General features: G+C 47.2%; 2 protein-coding genes across 4 annotated transcripts in view; both read right to left on the bottom strand.

The window, feature by feature from the left end:
* Window positions 1–23,943, bottom strand: part of LOC146890884 (HLA class II histocompatibility antigen, DO beta chain-like) — a 295,550-nt gene that overhangs the window by 80,989 nt on the left and 190,618 nt on the right. The gene's annotated exons all lie outside the window — the stretch shown is intronic.
* Window positions 8,739–15,146, bottom strand: LOC148119204 (rano class II histocompatibility antigen, A beta chain-like). 3 transcript variants are annotated; one of them, XM_087898435.1, is made up of 6 exons: window positions 14,989–15,146; window positions 13,153–13,425; window positions 11,202–11,483; window positions 10,537–10,647; window positions 10,065–10,088; window positions 8,739–9,485 (listed from the first exon to the last, which is right to left on the bottom strand). In XM_087898435.1, the coding sequence occupies exons 1-6, from the start codon at window positions 15,074–15,076 to the stop codon at window positions 9,472–9,474; spliced, it is 792 nt and encodes a 263-aa protein (XP_087754561.1). In that variant the 5' UTR covers window positions 15,077–15,146; the 3' UTR covers window positions 8,739–9,471. The 3 variants fall into 3 exon arrangements, with proteins under 3 accessions (XP_087754561.1, XP_087754563.1, XP_087754562.1); XM_087898437.1 differs by lacking the exon at window positions 14,989–15,146 and adding an exon at window positions 14,901–14,931; XM_087898436.1 differs by lacking the exon at window positions 10,065–10,088.

Here is a 23,943-nt window from a genome sequence, read left to right as displayed (position 1 = left end):
TGAGCAAGTTTCCATCCAGCTTCCGGTGTGAGTGTTCTGTTCTCTATCATTAACCTGGCCATTGAATCTCTAATTACCCCAGAGTGATTGCCATAGAAACTGTAAAACTTTAAGACAATTCTGAAGCCATTTCTGACAATTCTGAACCCTCTCAGCCTCCATGCCTTAGTGCTTCCCCTCCTCCCCTGGGAACCAAGGACCTAACAGCTACACGTGCACATATGTTCTCCAGAAATTGTGGCAAGATAACCTTTAAGATGTTGACTCAGTTCCTGAACAATTTGGACTCTAGTGTCCAACAGAAACAACATTCTTTCCCCAGAAAAGGAGGTCCAAACCTCTTAGTATCAATACAAAAACTGAGACTCAGTTTATCCAAACAGTTTAAACCCAACAAAGTTAGCAAAGATAAGGAGGCTAAACATACATTTTAAGCCTAAATAGACCTTGAACAAGGAAATATATTTTAAAGCCATTCAATAATATTTTCAATGATTTTATCTTTTAATATAATTTTCCATGTTATAATAATTCTCCCATTACAGATTTTTCCCGTTGTTATTTTACAACTGCAGTTTTACCTATGTTGTGAATCCCAATCCAAACATCTGACATGCAGGTGGTCCTAGACTACCCCTGAACAACAATCTCTAAAAAATTGAGATTCATAGGCTTGGATGCTGTTCCAAGTCCTCTATCAAACTGCTTAGGTCATTGTTTTCTGCATCACAAGAAATGAACATTTCCGTTTCTGGTTAGCTTTTGGTGCTTATGTCTCTGACCCTAATTTTTAGCCTTTTATTTTAAGTTCAAATATTAACAATATAAAACATAATATAAAACATTTTATAGCACAAATGTCCCACAGCCTTATAAATTTATTTATTTTTTTCTAAAATATTAAAATCTCTTATATGTCTTCCTGCAATATCAAGAATAAAGTACTTCTTTGGTACCATACTCGACATATACGCAGCCTGTCTTTTAGATCTCAGCCTGCTCCATTTCACTGTAGCTGGTACTTCTGGTGACTATCACCTGGCGCTGGCATTTCTAAAACTATTAAGCGCCATTGTTGCAACTGCATAGTCTTTGAGACTCTAGTCCCACCATACATTTGTAATCCTCAGCTGTTTCCTATAATTCTTTTATATCTTTATAACCATTATCACCTGAGTGACTCTTAAATTAACAAAATCTAACTAGCAGAGCAAGGTACATTTGAGTATAAAAACACTGAGGTGCAGCTGTTAAGAATATTTACTAATTGGAGCTTTCTGCCAATGCAAAAATCCCAATCAAGCCAAACCAAAACAAACCAAATTAAAAGATACCCAGGTTTAATTGGACTCCTGTGCTCCCAGGTGGTCCTGAGGAGAACCAGAAAGCCACAATGTGACCCCTGGGGGGAAAGAGGGAAAACCATGTGTTTATTTTTGGGGAGCACTGGGGAAATGGTCTTGACCATTTTGGGGAGGGGTCAAGATTTTGTGGGCTACCCTGATCCTCCTCAGGGAGGGGTCAAGGTAAAAGGGCACAGGGTCAGGGCCTCCAAAGATGGAGACCAGAGACAGAGATTTGCATTCCAGACTGTTTGTATAAGTGGTGACAGGAAGCTGAGGTGATACTTATGACCAACATTTAGACTCTCTTTGGGAAAAGGGGCATTGACTCAAGTCTGGATACTTCCTTCAGGCATGGGGTGACATAGGGGAGGGGAGAGCTAGGTGTTGGTGGGTCCATGCTCAACAAGAGGTGTGGTTAGAAAGGCATCTTGTTTACTGTCACCCCAGAGATGCCAGGCATCTGTTTCTTGGAGGAGGTAAGAAGGCAGGTTCTAAGAGAAAAAAATATTGTTATTACCCATATTGTTTGTATCAGCAAAGATGAGTGTACCAGGATGAGAAGCAGGTAGGCCCTTCATTGTGTCATCTTGGAAAACCAGATGGTGGAAGGTCCTGACTGCTGGACAGACCAAGTGTCCTGAGTAGGTACCCACTTGAGCCTGGAGAGAGGGTACCAGCATGGGTGTCTCAGAAGCTTGGCAGCTGAGGGGGTGGTGAGGATTACCGTGTGAGGTCCTGTCTATCGAGGTTCAGGAGACCTAGGAGTTAGCTGTTTGAGGAGTACTCTGTCCCCTGGAGAGAGCATAGCACGTTAAGGGGCATTAGGGTTCACTGGTGTGTGGGAAGGTAGACAACTGTCAGCATGTGAATGGAGAAGGGACCTCAGAATGGAGAGGTATGGTAGGTACCCCACCAGTTGATGAGTTTGGATTGGGAGGTGATGGTAGGGGAACATGGGGTGGCCCTGAGGTGAGTAAGGGCAATGGGGAGAAGGGAGGGCCAAGCTAACCTGAGTTCAATGGAGAGCTTGGTCAGCTGTTGCTTGATGAGCGCATTGGCCCTTTCCACATTTCCCGAGGATTGTGCATGGTAGGGAGTGTGGAATTTCCAGGAGATGTTGAGCGCTTCTGACATGAGCTCCATGACCCTGGAAGTGAAGACTGGCCCATTATCCATCTGGATGGTTTGTGGGACACCAAACCGAGGAATGATGTGGTCCAGGAGTACCTGAGTCACCACATCTGCCATTTCCCTGGAGGCTGGAAACGCTTCTATTCATCCTGTAAAAGTGTCCACAAGTGTTAAGAGATAACAGAGCTTTTTATGAGTAGGCATATGTGTGAAATCAACCTGCCAGTCTTTGCCTGGTTGGTGTCTACAAAGCTGGTGTAGAGACTGATGTATGTGGAGAGCCCCTTGTGGTTTGGCCTGGGCACATGTCTGGCAGGAGGAGTGAACCTGTGAAATATAATCTCGGAGATGGGTGGGGTCAAAGAGGGGCTCCAAGAAGTGGAACAAAGCTTTGGGGAAGCAGCTAAGGATATTTTGACCCAGTAAAGGTGCTGGGCAAGCAGGTATCACTAAGAAAGAATGAGAGAAAAATTGTCCTGCAAGAATGCAGGGCAGTGACAAAGTTTTAAGTGGGGAGGAACGGGTCCCGTCTACCCCCATAACTGAAATTGGTGAGGGAAAATAAGGCCTGAGTGAGATGTTAAAACACAGTAGGTAGCTCCTGTGTTCAAAAGAAAAGCAATGGATTTACCTGCTACCTGCAGCTTTACCCTAGACTCAGATAGGGTTTGGGGATATACCAAGTTGGGGCAGCGTCAATCCTCTGCAAGACTGAGAAGTTTGAAGGCTGGCACTGTTTCACTTGCCAATGTTGGTGAGGCTGGACCTCCGTGGTGTGGCATAGAGGACAAGCCTGCACAGGGGTGTTGTGATTGCCGTGTCCAGGTTGCTGGCAGATAGAGCATAACCTCGGAGGAGGTGTAGTGCAATATCATGCCATATGGCCATTTAGGCCACACTTGAAAGAACTTGCCTGTGAGGTTGACTTAGGCTGGGCTCCACCAGGGTAGAGCCTTGTGGTTGGCTTCTCTTGTCCCCCCCACCCCATAGCCTTTGGGCAGCTGCTAAGGCCTGGGCCTGCAGATTAACTACTTGTTGTAGCCTTGTCTGTCGGGAAGATTCAGCTGTTTCTTCTTGAGTATTAAAACTTTAGAGGCCATTTTCACCAATTCCTGCATAAGGGTTTGGGGACCCTCCTCAGCCTTTCTTAACTTTTTTCTAATATCTGGTGCTGACTGAGAAATAAAATGGGTGACCAAGACCGTGGCTCCCACTGGGGAGGCTGGATCTAGCCTGGTATATTGGACCATGGTCTCTTGTAACCAATTTTTAAAAATGGCTGGATTTTCATCTGCTAGCTGTGTAGCTAGTGTGTAATTAACTACTTTTTCAAGACCATTTCCATACCCTGAAGGCGGTAACGAACCATAACGACTCGTCTCTATAACAAAACTCTTCAATATATGCAGAAGATTAGTAGAAAAGGAATCCAACCACTTTTCTATCTGAGAGAGATCTGGAAGAGAAAAGGGAACATGAATTGTTATAATGCCATTGACCCCCACCGCTTCCCAGAGAGGGCAGAGAAGGGCAGAGTTATGGTGGGATCTGGTATGGGAGGAGACTGGGGAGGACTGGGAGGGGCAAGCCCAGTGAACAGAGGGGGTAGAAGGGTGGGTAAGATGGATGTTGACCTTGAACTTCCTGTTTGACAAGGGAGCGGGAAGGTGAGGATGGGGAAGGAGAGGAATACAGAGAATGTTGCTCCACAGGAGGAGGTGGATAGTGAGGGTTTGAGGGAGTGGTGGAGGGGCTGCATGTTCCCCGAGAATTATTGGGGTCCCAATTCCCAGATGATCGGCAATTTGGAGGCATCACAACCCTAGCGACCAAGACCGGTCCTGTGAGACACTGGCTGCTGAGGGAAGGGCAAGACCACAGAGCCCTAAAACCATGGACATATGTAAGTTCTGTCCACTTGTCTCCATGGCAACAAAAGTTTTCTAGGCCTTGGAGGACAGTAAGCTCAAGGTTTTCCTCTGGTGGACAATATGTCCCATTGTCAAGATCTTATTGAGGCCAAATCTTCGTGTATAGGGAAATTCACTATTTGGGGCAAATTGTGTCAGACTGGCCCAATTTATAAATATTTTGTAAAAGGCATCCCAGGGGTGACAGCAGATCTGGCTTTGAACCTCAAGCGCCCATTTTAAAATCTATGCCCAACTGCATGGCCTAAGTCTATTACAATGTGTCTGTCAAAATAGCTCTTAGGCCAAAATGGGGCCAAGAAAATTGAATGCTAGGTGTCCCTAAAACAAACAAAATTCACCTCAGCTAAGCCCAGCCTAGCCACTGAGATCAGACTATTGGCAAGGCCCACATATTCCACAAGAGCCTGATAATTGATAAAAAGTAAACACGAATGGGTTCCCAAAAACCCTGTATCATGGACAAGAAAAAGGGACTCACCAAGACCCAGTTGCTGTAGTCCAGAACCTGGTTTTAGCCTGGCATGGAGAACTTGGGTTGTGAACAAGGATGCTCTCAATGCATGACTGTAGGCTGCCCTACCTGGTGGACCTCCAAGATGTTAAGAATATTTTCTAACAGAAGCTCTCTGCTAATGCAAAAATCCCAATCAAGCCAAATCAAAACAAACCAAATTAAAAGTTATCCAGGTTTAATTGGACTCCTGCACTCTCAAGTGGTCCCGAGGGGACCCGGAAAGCTGCAACGTGACCACGGGAGGGGGGGGCCACAAGTTTAGTTTGGGGGGGAGCAGTTTAAATAGACTAGGGGAGTGGTCTTGACCTTTTCTGGGGAGGGGTCAAGTTTTGGCGGGCTACCTTGACCCTCCTCATTCAGGGGTCAAGGTGCAAGGGGCACAGGGGCAGAGCCTCCAAAGATGGAGGCCAGAGACCAGGATTTACAGCAGCGTTAATACTTTAAATCCTGTGTATCTGTTCATTTTTAGCTTATCATGGCTGGCTCCTACAAGCACAATGCCTGCTGTTTACATCCTTGTGGACGTGACTGTTCTTCAATGTTGTTTATGTTGCCTAGCATTGGTCAGTTATCAAAGTTTATGTTGGGGTTCAGCCCCACTAAACCTCTCAGGATTCAGCAGGAACACGATAGCAGGCAAAAACTGGCTTAGATATCTGAGAGTAAATGAAATTATTCATATAATTAGCTCACATAAATCTTTTTATCATGTCTCATTTTATTCTTTCTATGCTCTCTTCAATGTTCTCTTGATGTTTCCCTTTCAATGCTCCTCATTGTTCCTTCTTGCTGTCCTTTGCTGTTCTTCCCATCTCACAACACTTTTAGTGTATATATCCACAGACATAGTTAACAAGCATGCATTTTTTAGAGCTAACAGGATAAACAAAAGACTGGTTAGGTAGGCACCTTATGTCTCAGAAGGGGCGTTCCTGTGAAGCTCCCCAGGAGATACTGGAAGAATTAGGATGGAGTTTACCCCACCCCCAAGGCCAAGCATCCTGGTGCTGTATCTACTGGCACCCAGGTAAGAAAGAATTTCTTTCTCTGGGGCTTGTTTAGTGACCCAAGGTTTTTTTCTTTATCTCTAGGGATAAAAGTGTAACCAGTTAATCTCCTGGGCTGTGATCTTATGTTAATTGAAACCAAGGTAAAGGTTCTGCCTTTCCCCACTTCTCCCCTTCTCTCTCTCTCTCTCTCTCTCTCTCTCTCTCTCTCTCTCTCTCTCTCTCTCTTCTCTCCTCTCTTTCTCTCTCTTTCTGCCCTTCTCCCCTTCTCCTTTCCCTTCCATAACCACTAAAAAAAAATCCAACCTCATTCTACATGGTGTGCCTATTTGTCTGTCTCTCACCTGCCACCCACATGGCACACTGCCAGAGACCAGCTTTTTATGATTTAAAAAATGCTGGCATGCCCCAGGCAGCAGCTGTAGGCAGGCAGTGGACTCTGGAAGCAGCCAGTCCCAAGGCAGAGATGACTGTGGGGGCCATGTGAGCAGGTGTCGAGCTCACAGAGCAGCGGGAGCCTGCTCGCCCTGCAGTGAGCCGGCAGAGACAGTTCGCGGGTCTGGGAGACAGGAGACATAGAGAAAGGACAGACTTGACATGTTAAATATTTATTCAGGAGGTTATGGAGGGGAAAGGGGACAGAGAGAGAAAGGGAGTGGGAGAGAAAGGGAGACAGAGAGCCAGAGAGAGACACATGCATACACGCCAAGAGGGGACAGTAAGAGTGAATCCAAGATGTCGGGGCGGGGGGGGGGGGGATCTCCAGGAGTGGGAGTGGCTTGTCCCTTAAAGGGCCAAAAGAATAACACCAGCCACCTTCAGAGACCTGCTGCGTGGTCTCATGTCCCGGCCCTGCCTGGGACTGGCTCTCAGGACCCGCTGTCCCCTGCCCACCAGGATTCCCCCAGCAATTTTTAATAATACATTACAGTTAGTAGATTACACCTGTCTGAGTCTTCCTGTAGAGAAATTAGGGCTACCCAGGCCTGCTTATCAATAAGAGCAGACATACTGTCTCTTAGCTCAGTGCCTCCTTTCAGGTTTCCTCTCTTTTCAACTATGAGAACAATGGTGTGGCTGAGTGAATGCTTTCACAGCAGGGCCCCACAGTATCGGTGAGGTCATGCAGTTGCCAATACAGGAAAAGTCAGGTTTAATAGATAATTTATACAATGCTGGGATATTTTGGATGAATTCCATTATGAGAGGGAGAAACATCTTGATTTCACAAGATTTCTACAGAATTGACAGTGACGCCAGGCAATGGTGGCTCACACCTTTAATCCCAGCACTTGGGAGGCAGAGGCAGGTGGATCTCTGTGAGTTCAAGGCCAGCCTGGTCTACAAGAGCTAGTTCAGGACAGGTTCCAAAAGCTTCAGAGAAACCCTCTCTCAAAAAACAAAGGCAAAACAAAACAGAATTAACAGTGACTATTCAAAAGATGAGTGTTCCCCAAGCTCTATAAATCAGGTTGTTCATTAGAGTACACACTCCTGTGAGTCTATCTGGTGGTCTGTCAGCTGTACTTTTGCTGTATAGTACTCGTGGCTCACATCAGTCAGTAAGGATTTCCCTAAAATTGTCAAAACATTGGCTGTAGGATCATTTCTGCTAGGCTACACCTGGTCTTGCTCCAAAAATGCTAGCATCTAGCCCAATCCATCTTTTGTTTCTCTTGTCTCCCAAGGTGAATCTTGCCTGAGAGTTTCCCAAGGATACAAAGCCTATGCAAAACTTGATTGGGGAAACCTGGAAAACCATGGTACCTCCTGGCATTGTCCTTTTGGAAGTTTCCTCAGGTTATTTTGAGGATGTGGAAATCAACTTGCTAAAATGTAAATTGGAGAAGAATAAAAGAAGCTCCAGGTGAAAGGAAAGAGTTCAGTTCTTAGAGATGCAGCCAAGAAAGGCTAAAGTCATTCTTAAGGTGCCTCTGAGTCTTCTTTCCACGGATCCATTTGAACCCAATACCTGTGCCACAACAATTGGTAGACGTACAACAGAGTCAGAAACACACATAGAGAGATAAGATCTGAGGTAAGAGGAGAGATTTGGAAAACAGAGATGTGAAAGAAAGCAAGAGAAAAGAACAAATGACAACGTTGTAGACAGAGAAATGGAGAAAAAGGCTCTGTTCAGTGAAACACACAAGAGAAACAAGAGACAGAGAGGGAGAGAGCACACCATATAGACACACACACACGGGACAGTGAAGGAGATAGGGCAGATGGAGGTGACACTGAGGACAGACGATTCTCATCAACTCTATGTATCCAGTCACTTCTGAAACCAATCCCAGCTTCCTTTCATCAACAAAACAGAACTGAGTTGTGTATTTGTCATTTGCAACCACAAAAAGAATTTTTATTATTGACTGTGATCGTTAAAAAATGAAAATTGTTCCAATGTGACTTTGCAGGACGCATTTGGAACCCGGTGATCAGATGTCACGACATCTGTCCCCAACAATTCTATGATGTTTTGTTGCATTGTCCTCACCAGTCTGAGAGAGGCTGCAGTGAAAGAGAACAGCGCACTAAACAGCAAAAGTACAAGCCAGGCTATCAAGATGTGACAGCAGGTGCATGTCTTCTCAGCCCACCCCTACATGGAGCCCAGGATGCTTCCGAATGCCTTCACAGTAGAAACTGTTACTTCCGGCCACAGTTTAGCTGGGTCACTGTGAGTTCCCTTCTTCCCCTTCATCAGCTGACCACTAGGCCATGAGGGCAAAGGGGACAGAAATGACAAGCAAGGCTCCATACAGCCTGTGAATATGGCAGAAACAGCTTTCCAGGAGACTGCTTCAGTATAACAGCTCAGCTTTATTCCATAGCAAGGGAGATACACAACATGGGACCAGCAGTTGGGGCATCATCTAATCTGTGTTTGGTAGCATGGTCCTACCAGATAGCTGGAGCATAAAGCCTAATTATCATACGACAGCAGGGGGAGAGCATCTGCAGGGATATGTGTCAAAGGTCATGCTTGAGATGGGTCAGGCATCCAGGTTTAAGGACAGCTTCCAGATAAGGTCAGGCACTATCCAGGTAGAGAGGGAGTCCTACTGGAAAGGGGGTCCTCCCCCATTTTGCCCCAAGCCGAGAGAGCTGTGCAGACATAGTAGACTGCAACCTTAAGTACAGGGTACTCCAACAGGTCACCTGTCCACACCACTTCCACCCAACTCTACTCAGAAAGATTCAGGATACATATAATTCAGAATATGTTTAATTATGAAAAGAGGCAAATGTTTTCAGGGTCTCTTCAGCAGCCTCATGGGACAGCGGAAACAGAAGAATTGGGGGTCTGAGCAGATAGTGCTGCAGTACACAATGGTCTCTGGAATCAGCCCAGGAGCAGAGCCAAAGACAGAGCTTGGGGAGTCAGGGATCATAAGAGCTGAGCTGTTGAGCACATGGGCACCATGCTAGACTCTGAATCAGAGAGGGACAGGCAGGCTGGCACAGATGGGAACTGAGGGCAGGGACATGCAGATCTTACAGGGCAAAAGCCAACTCAGCCAGAACACCATGAATCACTGTAGGAGCCCTGTGGGAGAGAAGTGGGAGGGAGTGCTCACTCAAGGTCCCCTGGAGATGCCTGCCTCCTGGATCCCATAGAGGTAGGCAAAGAAAGCTGTGTTCAGGCCCTGCCACCACCTTCCCCATCACCTGTGCAGTGGTGAAGGCAGCTAAAGGGGTCAGAGCTCACAGACACAAACGTGTGGGAGGCAGAAGAGAAGCCATCACCCACAGGGAATATGAAGGATCTGATCTTTTGGGTAAGTTGGAGGAATCTGTCTCCTCTGCAGGACTGTCAGTCTGTTCCAGCCACCATCAACTCCCAAGGTCATGGACTCCAGTGTGGGGCACAGAGCAGGCAACATCTTGGTGTCTAAACTCAAGGCACAGCTCAGGCTCCACTCAAGACACCACTCAAGTGATGGTGGTCAAGTCCTGCTTAGGAACAACTTCTGGAGCTTCCTAAAGACACCAGCTGTGACAATCTCAACCCCACAGCAGAGACAGGCTATGAACCAGGACTGTGGCAGGTACACCACCTCATGCCCTTCCTTTAACACCCACAACCCTACACCTGTACCCCCCACTTGTATCCCCTGCATATTACCTGATGGAGGAGGCCCTTGAGGTCCTACAAAAGGAAGTCACATAGAGAAAGGTCTTGTTATAGAAACAGGGACTTGCTTACAAAGCCCAAGGGACAACAGGACGTGGCGCTTAGCTGAAACTGTTCTCTCATCATGAGTTCACTAAGACCCTGAGCTCCCCCAGAATGGATGAAGCTGCCACCAGAAGGAGGAAAAACAAGGTCCATGCTCTCTCAGTGGTGGGAACTTCTGGAAGGGAGGCAGTAAGAGTGGACAGTGGTGGAAGTCCCAGGATGAACTCCAGCATGGGTGTGGCAGTCACACAACCAGCAAAGTCAGATTCCAGTGTCCTCCCTGGGGTTTCCTGTGTCCTCCCATCCCTAGCCCAGCTTCTCCCCTCAGCACAGCTCCTCCCCCCAGCACAGCTCCTCCCCCCAGCACAGCTTCTCCCCTCAGCACTGCCCACCACCCCAGTGTCCCCAGAGTCCTCACCTTTCTGGCTCCTGTGACGGATGAAAAGGCCCAGACCGAGGAAGATCAGCCCCAGCACGAAGCCCCCAATGCCGCTCAGCATCTTGCTCTGGGCAGACTCGGACTGTGCGCCTGGGGAGCAGATTCTGGGTGTCAGCTTTGTCCCCGCAAAGTCTGACTGAGAACCTAAAGTCCAGCCTGAGTCATACGAGGTGAAGAAGCTGGGAGGACCAGTTCTCTGTTCTGAACTTACCCAAGGCAAGGAAGGGCAGATGAGAGATGTAGAACTCAGCAATGAGGGGGAGAGGCGGAGGTGGCCAGCACAGAGGTGAGACATGTGCACCCAGACATATCTATAATCTTAGCCCAAAATACCCAGTTATCATTGCCAATTCCTCTGAATGTTAGGGATGAGTTCCCTGTGTATGTAGTGATCCCCCCAGAACTTCTGTTGGGAAAGACAATGAGGTCAGGGTTCTCCTGATGTCCTAACTATTGAGGCAAGAAATCTAATTTCCTGTGATTCTCAGCTCAGTAGTGGAATCAGACTTTGCAGGACGAATGACACTGGAGGGATGGGGGGGGGTGGCATTGGAGGGGTCGGGTGATGTCATCAGAGAGATGGGGTAATAATAGCAAAGAGCCCATGTCATGTGGGACCCACAGTGAAAAAAAGTTTCCCTTACTCCACTCCACAGTGACGGGGCTCTGCAGGCTGGGGTGCTCCACGTGGCAGGTGTAGACGTCTCCCCGCTGAGGGGTCATCTCCAGCATGACCAGGACCTGGTAGGTCCAGTCCCCATTCTGAATAAGCTGTGTAGACTCAACCCCCACCGTCTCCTCCTGGCCATTCCGGAACCAGTGCACTTTGATGTGGGCTGGGTAGAAGTCTGACACCGAGCAGACCAGCCTGTTGTGGTGGTTGAGGACCTCCGTCCTGGACAGGGAGATGGTCACCTTGGGCTGCTCTGGGGGAACAGAGGAGTAAAGATGGTGAGTGAGATGGGGGGGGGTTACGTGAATAGTCCCCATTGGGAAGAGGCAGGGTGGAGATGCCTGGACTCTAATACTCCACAAATATAAAGTTAACAGTCAACAGGAAAATAACAGTGGCCCTGCTCTTATGTAACATGAAATGTAGTAAAACAAAAGAAAAAATGATTGTGATTTCAAGTTTATAATTTTTGAAGAAGAAATGCAAAAATAACTCAGGCACAACATCATTGCCTTCATCTCCTCAGACCGAATGCACAGTTGGACAGTAGTGACTGACTTTATACACCATGCCTGCTACCTCAGAAACCATCTCCCTGCGTTCCCTGTCATCCGTTCTGGGTGAAAACAGCGTGCACACTACAGTGCTTCATGAACTGAGGACACCCTATGTCCTCCCCCACCCCATATTCTTTCCACAGTCCAGTGCGTTGATTACCGTTGCCATCACTGCACTCCCTTGCTGTGAGGAATTAGCTGCCTACAGGACTATTTCAGTTGAATAACAAGGTTACCAGGAAAGCAAGAGGGGAAAACATTAGCAATCTTGTGTTAACCCTTAGTTGTGATGTACAGTATTAAATCTGAACCCAATGCCTCACAGGATCCTTTAACTGGCATCTAAGAGACTCTCAGAGTATCAGGGACTGTGTCAGAAGAGGAAATGGGCCAAGGAAAACGATGCCCACCGGATTCGGCTTGTGTGAAAGCTTCAGAGGGTGATGCCATCACAGTCTCCTGAAAGGGGCTGAAGTAATGATGCCCGCATAGCAACGGTTTCACCCAGGATGCCAGGGCTCCATGAAATGGAGCCAGGACCCCCTAAAGAAACTGCTAGTTCTAGGATTGGGGAAGGTAAAGAAAGCCTGGGGGCTGGAGAGAGTCCGCCATTAGGGCCACTTGCAGCTCTTGCAGAGGACCTGAGAACTGTAACTCCAGCCCAGGATTTTTTTTTTTTTGGGATTTTCCCCAAACATCTTCTTTCTTTCTTTCTTTCTTTCTTTCTTTCTTTCTTTCTTTCTTTCTTTCTTTCTTTCTTCCTTTTTCTTTCTTTCTTTCTTTCTTCCTTTTTCTTTCTTTCTTTCTTTCTTTCTTTCTTTCCTTCCTTCCTTCCTTCCTTCTTTCTTTCTTTCTTTTAGTATTTTTCCCCTCAGATTTTGTATCACAAACTTTTAGTATGATCCAAGTCAGCACAATCTACTTCAAAGCACGGAGAACATAACAGTTATGACTTCAGATCAGTGCCAGGCAGCCAACCACCAGTCGCACAAGATAACCTCGGCCTCGAAGGGACAATCAGGGAAATAAAATGGAGGTGAACAATTACAGAATGCCAAAAGTTAAAAGACATCGTTACAGAATCGTGGTCTCTCCCCTGTTTAGCTTCCCTGAGTTGGCTTGACCAAGGCCTGACTGCGCAGCTCACAGCAGAACCGCGATCAGAGGGGAGCTTGGGCCTTATGGAACACAGGGCAAAGGGCAAAGGTGAGGAAGGAGGAAGACCCCAGAAGGCGCTGCGTGGGGCAGAGTAAACAGGGAGGAGGCTGTGGCAGCTCCTCGGGGTGGGGGACCCTGCTTGCAGTGTCCCCCTCAGGCCCAGGCCCCTAACGGCCGCCGCCTCCCGCGGACCCGCCCTGCGCTCACCGAGCCGCCGCAGGGAAGTGGGGACCTCCGTCTCCTCGTAGTTGTGTCTGCACACCGTGTCTATCTCGGCCCGCGTCCGCTCCAGGATGTCCTTCTGGCTGTTCCAGTACTTGGCCCACGACCGCCCCAGCTCGGTCACCGCGCGGTACTCGTCCACGTCGCTGTCGAAGCGCACGAACTCCTCCCGGTTGTAGAATATTCTGTTCACACTCCGTATGTGCTGCGTCCCGTTGGTGTAGTAGCACAGGCCTCTGAACTGGAACACGAAATCCCCTGCGGACGGACGCGGTCAGCCCTGGGGCGGCGCCAGGAGCGGAGACCCCGGGAGTTCGCGATCTGACCCCGCGCGGCGCCTCAGGCTAGGACGACGCGGTCTCTAGGGACCTCGGAGCCCCGGGACGGGCGGTCGGAAGGGGACCCCGCCTGACTTAGAGGGGTCGGGACTCTGAGTGAATCCCGCCTCCGCGTAGCTCGGGGCACCTCACAGTCCTTTCCTTCTGAGTAAAGAAAAGTTCAAGAGACAGAGCAGAGCGACCAACTCTTCATGACAAGAATATCCCCAGAAGGACAAACTGTACTTAGTGCGGGGGGGGGGGGGGGTGTTTGTTTGTTTGTTTGTTTGTTTTGTTTTTCCTTTTTGCCAGGCAGTGGAGGCACACTCCTTTAATCCCAGCACTTGGGAAGCAGAGGCAGGTGGATCTCTGTGAGTTCGAGGCCAGCCTGGTCTAGAAAGTGAGTTCCAGGTCAGCTGTTTAGAAAAACAAATAAAACAACAACAATTTTTTTTTAAAGAGAACATTTAAAGTTGGGTGGGGTAGATAGGGTCTGGGTGGAGTTTTGAAGTGGGGGTAACTATGCCTAAAATATGATCAAAATACACTGTACAAAATTCTCAACTAATAAAAAATGATTAAAAGAAAAATAACCCAACACAACCACGTGAGATTCTCTCCTGCACGCAAAGGGCCCTGACCTCCCAGACCCTAGGGGGCTTTTATTCTCAGAGAGAGCCCCAGCTGGAAGATAGGTGACCTCTGGGTGCTGCCTGCTTGGACAGTGACTCAGCAGAGGATCTTTCTGTTTGTTTGGTTTGTTCTTCTAGACAGGGTTTCTCTGTGTACAGCCCTGGCTGTCCCGGAACTCACAAAGCGGAGCCTCTCAAGAATAACTGCTAAGGGAAGTTAAACTGCGCACAGGCATTCGCGGGGCGGGGGCTCTGTATGAAGTAGATAAAGCTCTCTCGTGTGTATCACAGATTTCCCTTCTATGCCTGACTTTTTCTGGGAAATCAATTTACCAACCCAGAGTCCTCAAGCTTCCATTTGCTGAAGAAACTTAGACTCCTGTCTGCTGGTTCTCTCAGGGTTAGATGCCTGGAGTTTGCCTCCCTTAAACCTCCACTCCACACTCCAAGAATTTTCCTCAAATACCAGGACAAGAGCGCCACTGACCCGTGTTTCCCCTTCTCAGGATCCAGCATTTCCTCCAGACAGGGAGCTGGGGGTGGGGTAGGGGCTGCTATGCCAACCCTGCTGCTTCCTCAGTTATAACCCCATGCTCCCTTTGTCCTGTCCTGGGTATTAGATTTAAACTCTGTCTCCTCCTACTTCAATATGCCAGGCTCGGCCTGTGCAGTGGGCACCGTCCTAACTTCAATACTAGAACAGAGAAATGAGAACGTAGCCTCGCCCTCTCTTCCAGATAAAGGAAATCTATTATAAAAGACGGTTTTAAAATCTGAATCTTACCATGCTCCCCCCACATCCCAGCATCGCCAGGGTCCCAAGATCTGGTCCCCCAGAATGCTGGCTCTGGAGAGCCCTGCCCCACACTTACTTGGGGAGTCTCTGCCCTGAGTGCCCAGGCTGCTCAGCACCATCAGTACCACAGCTGCTGCAAGGAGGCTGGGGACCTGCACAACCATCTCGAAGGAAAAGGTAATGGCAGCCACCAGGACACACACCTGCTGTGCCCCTTCAGAGAGCAAAAATCTGTAGATGCCTCTGTGAGTATTGGGTTGGTCCCAGAAGAGGAGCCAATCAGCACCAGAGCTGAAGCATGTCACCAGTCTCTGGGCAGACATTGTTTACAAAGGTTCTCTGTACTGTGTGTGGTTGTATCCTCATGTAGCCCCACTGGGTAAACATTTGGGGTGACAATTCCTCTCAGTTATAGGGTAAAGCTGTCCAAACTGCAGACTGACTGTGTTTGGGGTTTAAAGAGACAAAAGAGAAAAGCAAGTCAAGTATAGACAACTTTGATAGAGCTATTTTAAAACTGCTGTTATTCTTGAGGGGTTAGTAGGGTAATTAATAGAAACCATGTATTAACGGATAGAAATTGTCCTTTGTTATGTCTGACACTGAGGAGCCTCAGGTGAGGAAGCAGAGTTCTTTGGAGTCAATAAGTCACTGAACCTCCTTCTAACCTTGGAATTCTTGTAAAATGTAAACCATGCTCTGACCACTGTACACCTAGATCTTCCTGTGCACACAGTAAAGAGTGATGTGCACCACAGTAAAGAGTGGTTAGTAATGAAAACTGCCGTGTGAGTGTTGGAAACAGCAGGTCAGTGTGAGGCCCAGCCCTGCTGGCTCAGGAACCTTCCTTATGCAGGAATCTATTGCATTCATGATATTGCAATGGAAATATTTGAGAAGTTAATTAACCAAACTTTTCTCTTGAGAATTCTCCTCTGTTTAAATCCTCCATAAGTTTTTAGGGCTTCCTTATGCAGTCACCTGGTGTGTCAAGGACAAGAAGCTGAAGATGCAGAGCAGCTGCTTCAGGAAGGCTGCTCACAAGCTTGTCACACGGTGCCAGCCCAAGTGTCAGTGATCAATGTCTGCTTCCAACCCTGTCTGCTCAGGTCTGAGCACACACTACCAAGTCTACTTATCAGTCAGCTGCAGCAGTGCCTGGCAAACACCAGTGACTAAACAGTAAGTCTCTCTCCCTTATTCCATGATGCCATCTCTATCATTTTAGATCCTAGTTAAACAGGGGACAGGACCAGAAAGCAGACTTGACCAGGGAAAAGGGAAAGGGATAGAAATGAGGCAGCAAGAACGTCCCGAGAGAGCTATGGCAGCGCAGGTGAGCTGCAGCATTGCTGGGGCCCACCCTGCACACACTGATGTAGAGAACCAGAGAGGGACAGCCCTGGGCTCCTGGCAGCTGTGGTGCTCAGGGTGGACACAGATCTCCTCAGCCTATGCAGGCAGCATAAACAATCATCATCAAACTCAGTGTGGAACAGTTGGCAGACAAACATGGCCATCCAGGGACCTGGGAGATGGATGCTCTCGGTGTCCTCACCACCACCTCAGACCTTCACACACAAGCTGAGGGCTCTCCCCCTCCTACTCCCTTCCTAAGGGGGAAACGCCTCAGCTCTGTCCTGGGCTGTGAGGGAAGTCTGTCACAGGGGATTTCCAGCTCTCCCCGGCCTCTTCACACAGACTTTTCATCTGGCAACAAAAGCGTCACCAGGAATCATTTTCTGATTGGCTAAGATCACATTAGGAAGGCAATGCCTTGGCCTTCTGCCAGCTCCTTCATCCTAGCCCAGCCTTTTCTAGAGTCCTCTGCAGGGTTCTAATCAGACTATCACACAGCATCCCTGGTTCAGCCATGTGGGGTGTGGGGCAGCATCCTCTCTCTCAGGCAGAGAAAGGAGACTATGATCTCTGTGAGTTCGAGGCTACCCTAGTCTACAGAGCAAGTTCCAGGACAGCCTGGGCTATACAGAGAACCCCTGAGTTTAAAAAGAAAAGAAAAGAAAAGAAAAGAAAAGAAAAGAAAAGAAAAGAAAAGAAAAGAAAAGAAAAAAAGAAAAGAAGAGAGAAAGGAGACGGCGACACCAGGTTCTTCAACAGGAAATTTCCCATCAAATATAGCTTGGCATGCCTTAACTTGAACATTAATGTGGTTTTCTTCATGTTTTTGTTTTCTCAAGAGCAACAAATGCATAGAAATAGCTATTAACAAAAACAAAACCTTTAGCAGCTTCCTTCAGACAAAATGGTTAATGCCTCCAGAATATGAAAAATTGGAAAAACTCAACACCAGAAAACCTCAGGTCTTCCAGTCACTAAGTGAGAGAGTGCACGGGAGGAAGAACTCTAAAAAGAAGACACACAATGGTCAACAAATATCTGAAAAAAGTGTTTAACATTCTGAGACATCAGGAAAAATAATTAAAGCTGCCCTGAGGCCCCATCTCACCCCAGTCACGACCACCAACCAGGAAACAAATGACAGCGAATGCTGGAGAGGAAGGGACCTGTATTTACTGTGGGTAGATGTGCAAATCAGTGCAGTCGCCATGGAAATCAGTGTGGAGGGTTTCAAAAAGCTAAAAATAGAACTATGAAGCCTGACTTGGTACCACACACCTTTAATCCTAGAACTCGGGAGGCAGAGACAGGAGGATCTCTGTGAGTTTGAGAGCAGCCTGCTCTACAGAGTTCCAGGAGAGCTGGGGCTACACAGAAAGAGAACCGAGAGAGAGAGAGAGAGAGAGAGAGAGAGAGAGAGAGAGAGAGAGAGAGAGAGAAAGAAAGAAAGAAAGAAAGAAAGAAAGAAAGAAAGAAAGAAAGAAAGAAAAATATGGCCCAGCTTCCCTGCCCCCATGCCTGCTGGGTGTGACCTGAAAGGACCCAGTCCTACCACAGAGATATCCGCAGACCATAGTTATTGCTGCACTGTTATCAGTAGCTAAGAAATGGAGCAGCCCAGATGTCCATCGTGACAGATGGACAAAGAAAACGTGGTGCATATACACAGCGGAACTGTACTCACCCATAAAGAAAACTGAGATCATGAAGTTAGGGAAATAGACTTGAGAATTACTATATGAAATGAAATAACCCAGGTCCAGGAAAACAAATGACACAGATTCTCTCTGACAGAAGGATCTAGATTTTAATTTTTACGTGTGGGGCAGTAGGACAGGAAGAGATAGGGAGGAGGGTCAACAAAAGCATACGGTGTGAACACGCCATAACGAGACCCACCGTTCTGGATAATAATTCAAAAACCTATTGTTAAAAATGAGAGTCGAGGTTTGAGAGGCAAAGGCTGATGGGTAGTGGGGGTGAACATGCTGTGAGTCAGGAGACAAGCCAGAGGCTCGCAGGGGCACTAAGGTACCTGTGGTGGGAAGGAGGGGGAGGCCTGTGGGAGATGAGCTGCAGTGCACGGACTCCAGGGAGGTTTGTTCGTTTCCTTTGTCTAAGAACGTGTTTGTCTCCTCTTCATCCCTGAAGGAACAGTCTGGGCAGATGTAGAATCCATCAGGACAGCTCTTACCTTCAGCACTTGAAGGCCTCGGTGGCTTCAGGTAAAAAATTCATGATCACCGATTTGAAGCTTGTCCTCTCTCTTAGGCGTCCAAAGGTCCTTGCTGAGGAATGGATTTACCTGATGCTGGTTTTTCTCAGCTCTGAAATCCATAAAATTATGTCTCTCCAAATTTAGGAAGTTCTCAGCATTTATTTCTTTGTGTATTTTTTCAGTCCTTCACCCTTTTCCTCTTCTGGCACTCCAGAGGGCCAAGTCTTAGGTCTCCTGTTGTCCTGGAGTTCCAGGACTCTGTCCACAGCCTTGGCCCTGTTTTCTCCTTGTTGTTCAGACTCAGTGAACCGATTATCTGTCTTTGAACTCATGCATTCTACTGTCTGCCGTGTTCACTCAGCTCTTGTGCACAATAATTAGTTTTTAATTTCACAGTTCTGCAATTCCCATTAATTCCTCTCAGTCTGTAATGTTACTCAGCAAGGCTGCCTGTTTTTAGTTTTTTTGCTTGGTTGTTTTTATTGTGCTTCTGTTTTTATCTGTTTGGGTGAACTCATCATTACTTACTAAAGTATTTCATGATGCTGCTTTAATGTCCTGCTGTAATTTCCCAACATCTGATTCATCTTGATATTGGTTCAGTTTAATCTTCTCATTCATGCTGTGATTGTCTTGATTGTGTGGTGAGCATGGTACTTTGCTGAATCCTAGACAGTTGACAATTACATTAGAAGATTCTGGGTGCTGACTAAGTAATGTTACTGTCAGGCAGGTGTCTTGCTTGGCTCCACATATAGGTCCTGACTGACTTTTCTGGTTATGGCTCTGTGGTAGTTTGAATGTAATTGGCCCCATGAGCTCATAGGGAGTGGCACTATTAGGAGGTGCAGTTTTGTTGGAGGAAGTGTGTCTCAGTTCACTTCCTGTTGCCTGTGTATCAAGATATAGAACTCTCAGCTCCTTTCCAGCATCCAGTATCATGTCTGCCTGCATGCTGCCATGTCTTGTCATGTTAATAATGAACTAAACCTCTGAAACTGTAGGCCATCCTAATTGTTTTCCTTTATAAGAGTTGTTTTGGGGGCTGGAGAGATGGCTCAGTGGTTAAGTGGCTGCTCTTCCAGAGGTCCTGAGTTCAATTCCTAGCAACCACGTGGTGGCTCACAACCACCTATAATGAGATCTGGTGCCCTCTTCTGGCCTACAGGCAGGATACTGTATAAATAAATAAATAAATCTAAAAAAAAAAAAAGAATGCTTCTTTTAAAAAAGAGTTGCTGTGGTCATGGTCCCTCCTCACAGCAATAGAAACCCTGAGAGAGACTCCAAAAGCAATTCTGCTTATGAATGTGGCTGTGCTGCACCATTTCTTTTCATTCACATTCTTACCCACGGGATCCATCGAGTCCCATCTGGTGTCCTCCAGTTACAGAGTGGCAGACATTTCCCTAGATAAGCTGGTGCTCTCCGGTGGAGGTTATGACAGTCACCCTGGATAAAGGAAGATGTTTATCTTGGTTTGGTCTCTGGGTCACAGTGATAAACAGGTTTGTGGTGGGTTGGATGAGAATGGTCCCTGTAGGTCAATATATTGGAATGTTTGATTCCCAGTGGTGGAACTGTTTGGGAAGGATTAGGAGGTGTGGCCTTGCTGAAGGAGGTGTGTCATTGGAGGTGGGCTTTGGGGTTTCAAAAGCCTACACCAGGCTCAGTCTCACTCTCTCTGCTTCCAACTTGCAGATAAGGATGTAAGCTCTCAGCTCCTGCTTCGGCACCATGCCTGCCTGCTGCTATGCTCCCCACCATGATGGTCACAGACTCACCCTCTGAAACCATGAACAAGGCCCACATTAAATATTACCTTTATATCTTTTCTTGACTGTGTGTCTCTTTACAGCAAAAGAAAAGTAACTCATACAGGCTTCTTCCTTTCTTTTAAAAAGTTTCATTTTATTTTTACTTTTTATTTTGTGTGTATGAGTGTTTTGTCTGAATATAAATGTTTGTAAGTCTCACACATGCAGTGCTTGCAGAGGCCAGAAGAGGGTGTCAAATCTTCTGGAAGTGGAGCTGTAGGTGATATAGGCTGCATGTGGGTGCTGGGAGCTGAATCTGAGTTCTCTGTAAGAGCAGCCAGTGTTCTTTGCCATGGAGTATTTCTCATGTTGAAAATGAATCTTTCAGCCTAGACCTTTGTGTACAGACACCGCAGATAGGGATTGTTGGTGTGTGGCTGGTGGCAGGTACTAGGATTTCATGTGTCTAACAAGGAAGGGGAGCTGACTGCTCAGGTTCTGGCCTGAGAGCAGTGGCACTCCATGGAGCAGCTGCAAGTTGGATTCACACACATAGCAGTCACATTCCTGGCAGGAAACAGACAGCAAACTCTGCTTCATTACTCTGAGAGGAGTCTGGCCAGGGCCTGTTTCCTAGCTGTAACATCTGAGAACAGCCAATCTCAGGAGTGCACTGGGCTAGGGAGAGCAGTTACAGCTGCCTCAGCTACCGTCTGGTGCCCATAAGCTCAAGGATTTGAACAATTATCCACACCTAGTGCTGTTTGGAAAAGTCATAGAACTTTCTTTTTATTGGAGGAAGTATGTCACTGGGGGTGGTTGATGGTGTATAGCCTTACCTCACTTCCTGTTCTTTCTCCTCCTCCTATGTGTAGATGAAATGTGGCCAGTCAGCTTCCTGCTCCTGCTGACTGGCATCCCTGCCTGCTGCCACACCATTCCTGCCTTCTGCAGTGCCATCCTGCCATGAAGACTCTGTCCTGCTAGGACTGTAAGCCAAAACAAACCATTCTCTCCTTCCTAACTCAGGGTGTTTATTATCACAGCAACAGAAAAAAAAAGTGAGTACACATCTCAAGCTGGAGAGCTGAAGGAGGTGATGGCAGAGCCCTGAAGTCAGAGGACAGCCGGGGGAGCCTCCTGGTAGCACCTGTGGTCTTGCTGAGCAGAACCTCAACTTTCCAGGGTGGGTCTAAAGATGGGATGTGAAAGAAATGGCAGAGTCAAGTACATTTTTGTGGCATGATTAATAAATACCCAGAGACAGATACTGGGTTTCAACCTAGAGTGGGTTGTGTCCCCCCAGTCCTGTTACTGACCCCACTGTCTCCACTTGAAACCATGTAATTTTGTAGACACAAGAGCAGACACTCCGGAAGGCATGTGTATGAGGGGACTTTCCACAGAGGTTTCCCTTCCCCCAAACGCTAACATTCAAGCCTCACACTTAACACTGAAGCTGAAATAGAGACATTGATGACAAAGAGGCTTTACAGACAGTGGTTTCTGACCCAGCCAATGAGAGAGCAGTGTGAGGCAGCATCACCGGTCTCCGGCAGACTAAGTCACCAAGCCTGCCAGCAAGAAGCCCAGAAGAGCAGCTAGGGAAAAGCAGCATAAAATAAGAGATTTGTGAGGTTATTAGGAAATTACAGATTGTGGGATAGGGTAGTAAAGGGAAGATGTGTCATAGTCTAAGATTTAAAGAAACAATCAAAATCTCCAGAATATTTTTTAAAATTTTTAAGATTGACATTTTATTGCTTTTATTTGTGTCTATGTACGTATGTCTGTGTGAGTGAATGTCACGTTTGTGCGGATGCTCATGGAGGCCAGAGGAGGACTCTCCTCCTTCTCCAGATGCTTCCTGTACACCAGGCTGGCCTCAAACTCAGAGATCCTCCTGCCTCTGCCTCCCAAGTGCTGGGATTAAAGACGTGTGCCACCACTTCATCAAATTTGGTTTGTTTGTTATATTTATGTATTATTTCATGTGTATGAGTGTTTGGCTGCATCTATGTTACCATGTGTGCGTCTGGTGTCTGAGAAACCCAGGGGTGTCAGATCTCCTGGGACTGGAGTTACAGATGTCTGTGGGTCACTGTGTGGAGCTGGGAAGTGAACCCAGATTCTCTGCAAGAACAGAAAGTGTCTTTACCATCGCTTCAGGTCTTTCTCAAGCTTCAGTTTTAAGCGTGTAACTTTCCCATCTCAGAGATCAGGGTCGTCACACTAAAGCAGACCAAAACTCCTCTGTCTCACGCTTATTTGCTTCTGCAGCATCCAAAACCACCTCTCCAGCAGCTCTGTCCAGTGGATCCTGGTGGAGCAGTCAGTGAGGCTTGCCTTTCCCAGTCCAGACCTGTGAGTCATTACAGGACCGCTTGCCCTGAGCATCAGCAGCATAGTGTGACCACCCGTTGGTGTGTGGTCCACTTCACACTCACAGCTGCAGCTGTCTTGGGAATGCCCTGGGGTAATGTGTTTGTCACAATTTGATGTGAAAATAAAAACCAAAGAGGACTTGAGTCAGACCATGTGGCCATGAGGATTCTGAGGTTAGGAAAACACCTTGTTAGCGGTCTCTGTCCTATCCATCTGCCATCTGCCGCCCACAGCTTCTGCCCTGGCTCCTCTCTCCGCCTTGTCCCTTCGGTCTCTTCCTAAAATTATCAAATCTACTAAAATCCACAGTCTCTCTCTCTCTCTCTCTCTCTCTCTCTCTCTCTCTCTCTCTCTTCCCGCTCCTTCTGTCTCCAAGCTATGAATGTGGCTCAGTGGTGGAGCGATTGCCTAGCATGCACAAGTCCTGGAGTTTGATTCCTGTGTTAACTCTGTGTTAACTTGACACCAGCTGGAGTCATCCGAGATGAGGGAACCTCAACTGAGAAAACGCCTTCATGAGATCTGGCTGTAGAGCATTTTCCTAACTAGTGATTGATGGGTCCAGTCCTTTGTGGGTGGGGCCGTCCCTGGCTGGTGGCCCTGAGTTCTGTAAGAAAGCAGGCTAAACGATTCATGATGAGCAACCCAGTGTCTTCCTGTTTGCTGGGTTTCTCATTCTTTTTTAAAATATATATATATATATATATATATGTTTATTGTGTATACAATATTCTGTCTGTATGTCTGCAGGGCAGAAGAGGGCACCATACATCATTACAGATGGTTGTGAGCCACCATGTGACTGCCAGGAATTGAACTCAGGACCTTTGGAAGAGCAGGCAATGCTCTTAACCACTGAGCCATCTCTCCAGCCCCCTGGGTTTCTCATTCTTAATTTGTATTTTCCTTCGAGCGGTGAATGCATGCACGGTTCACTCTGACCTCGCTGCTGTAGCCGTGACTTTCTTCTTGTCCTTAGTCTTGGAGATGATATGCGCTGGTTAATAGCAGCGTTGAGTGATCGCACCTATAGTTCTGTATTCTATTTGTTTCTATTTTCCCTTTTTAACAAGACAAGTTAAGTATATTAGGACAAGAACGTCGAAGGCTTTCTGGGTTTCTTAGCTCAAGGTCGCCCTCTAGTGTTTCCCCAGCGCAGTACCGTTTCATTAACAATGTGGGAAAGTCGGTGTCCTCTGATTTTATAACTCTTGTTTCTGGAAATAATTAATTTTCCCCACTCACTTACTTTTTCTCTTTAAAGCCATGATGCTCGGAGTTCCCACCATTGAAGTTGTTACTTCACTCCCTA

This window comes from Myodes glareolus, chromosome 18 (assembly GCF_982192425.1).
Source record: "Myodes glareolus chromosome 18, mMyoGla1.1, whole genome shotgun sequence".
Taxonomy (NCBI): domain Eukaryota; kingdom Metazoa; phylum Chordata; class Mammalia; order Rodentia; family Cricetidae; genus Myodes; species Myodes glareolus.
Note: the sequence above shows the minus strand (reverse complement) of the source record. Positions and strands in the feature narration are given on the sequence as shown.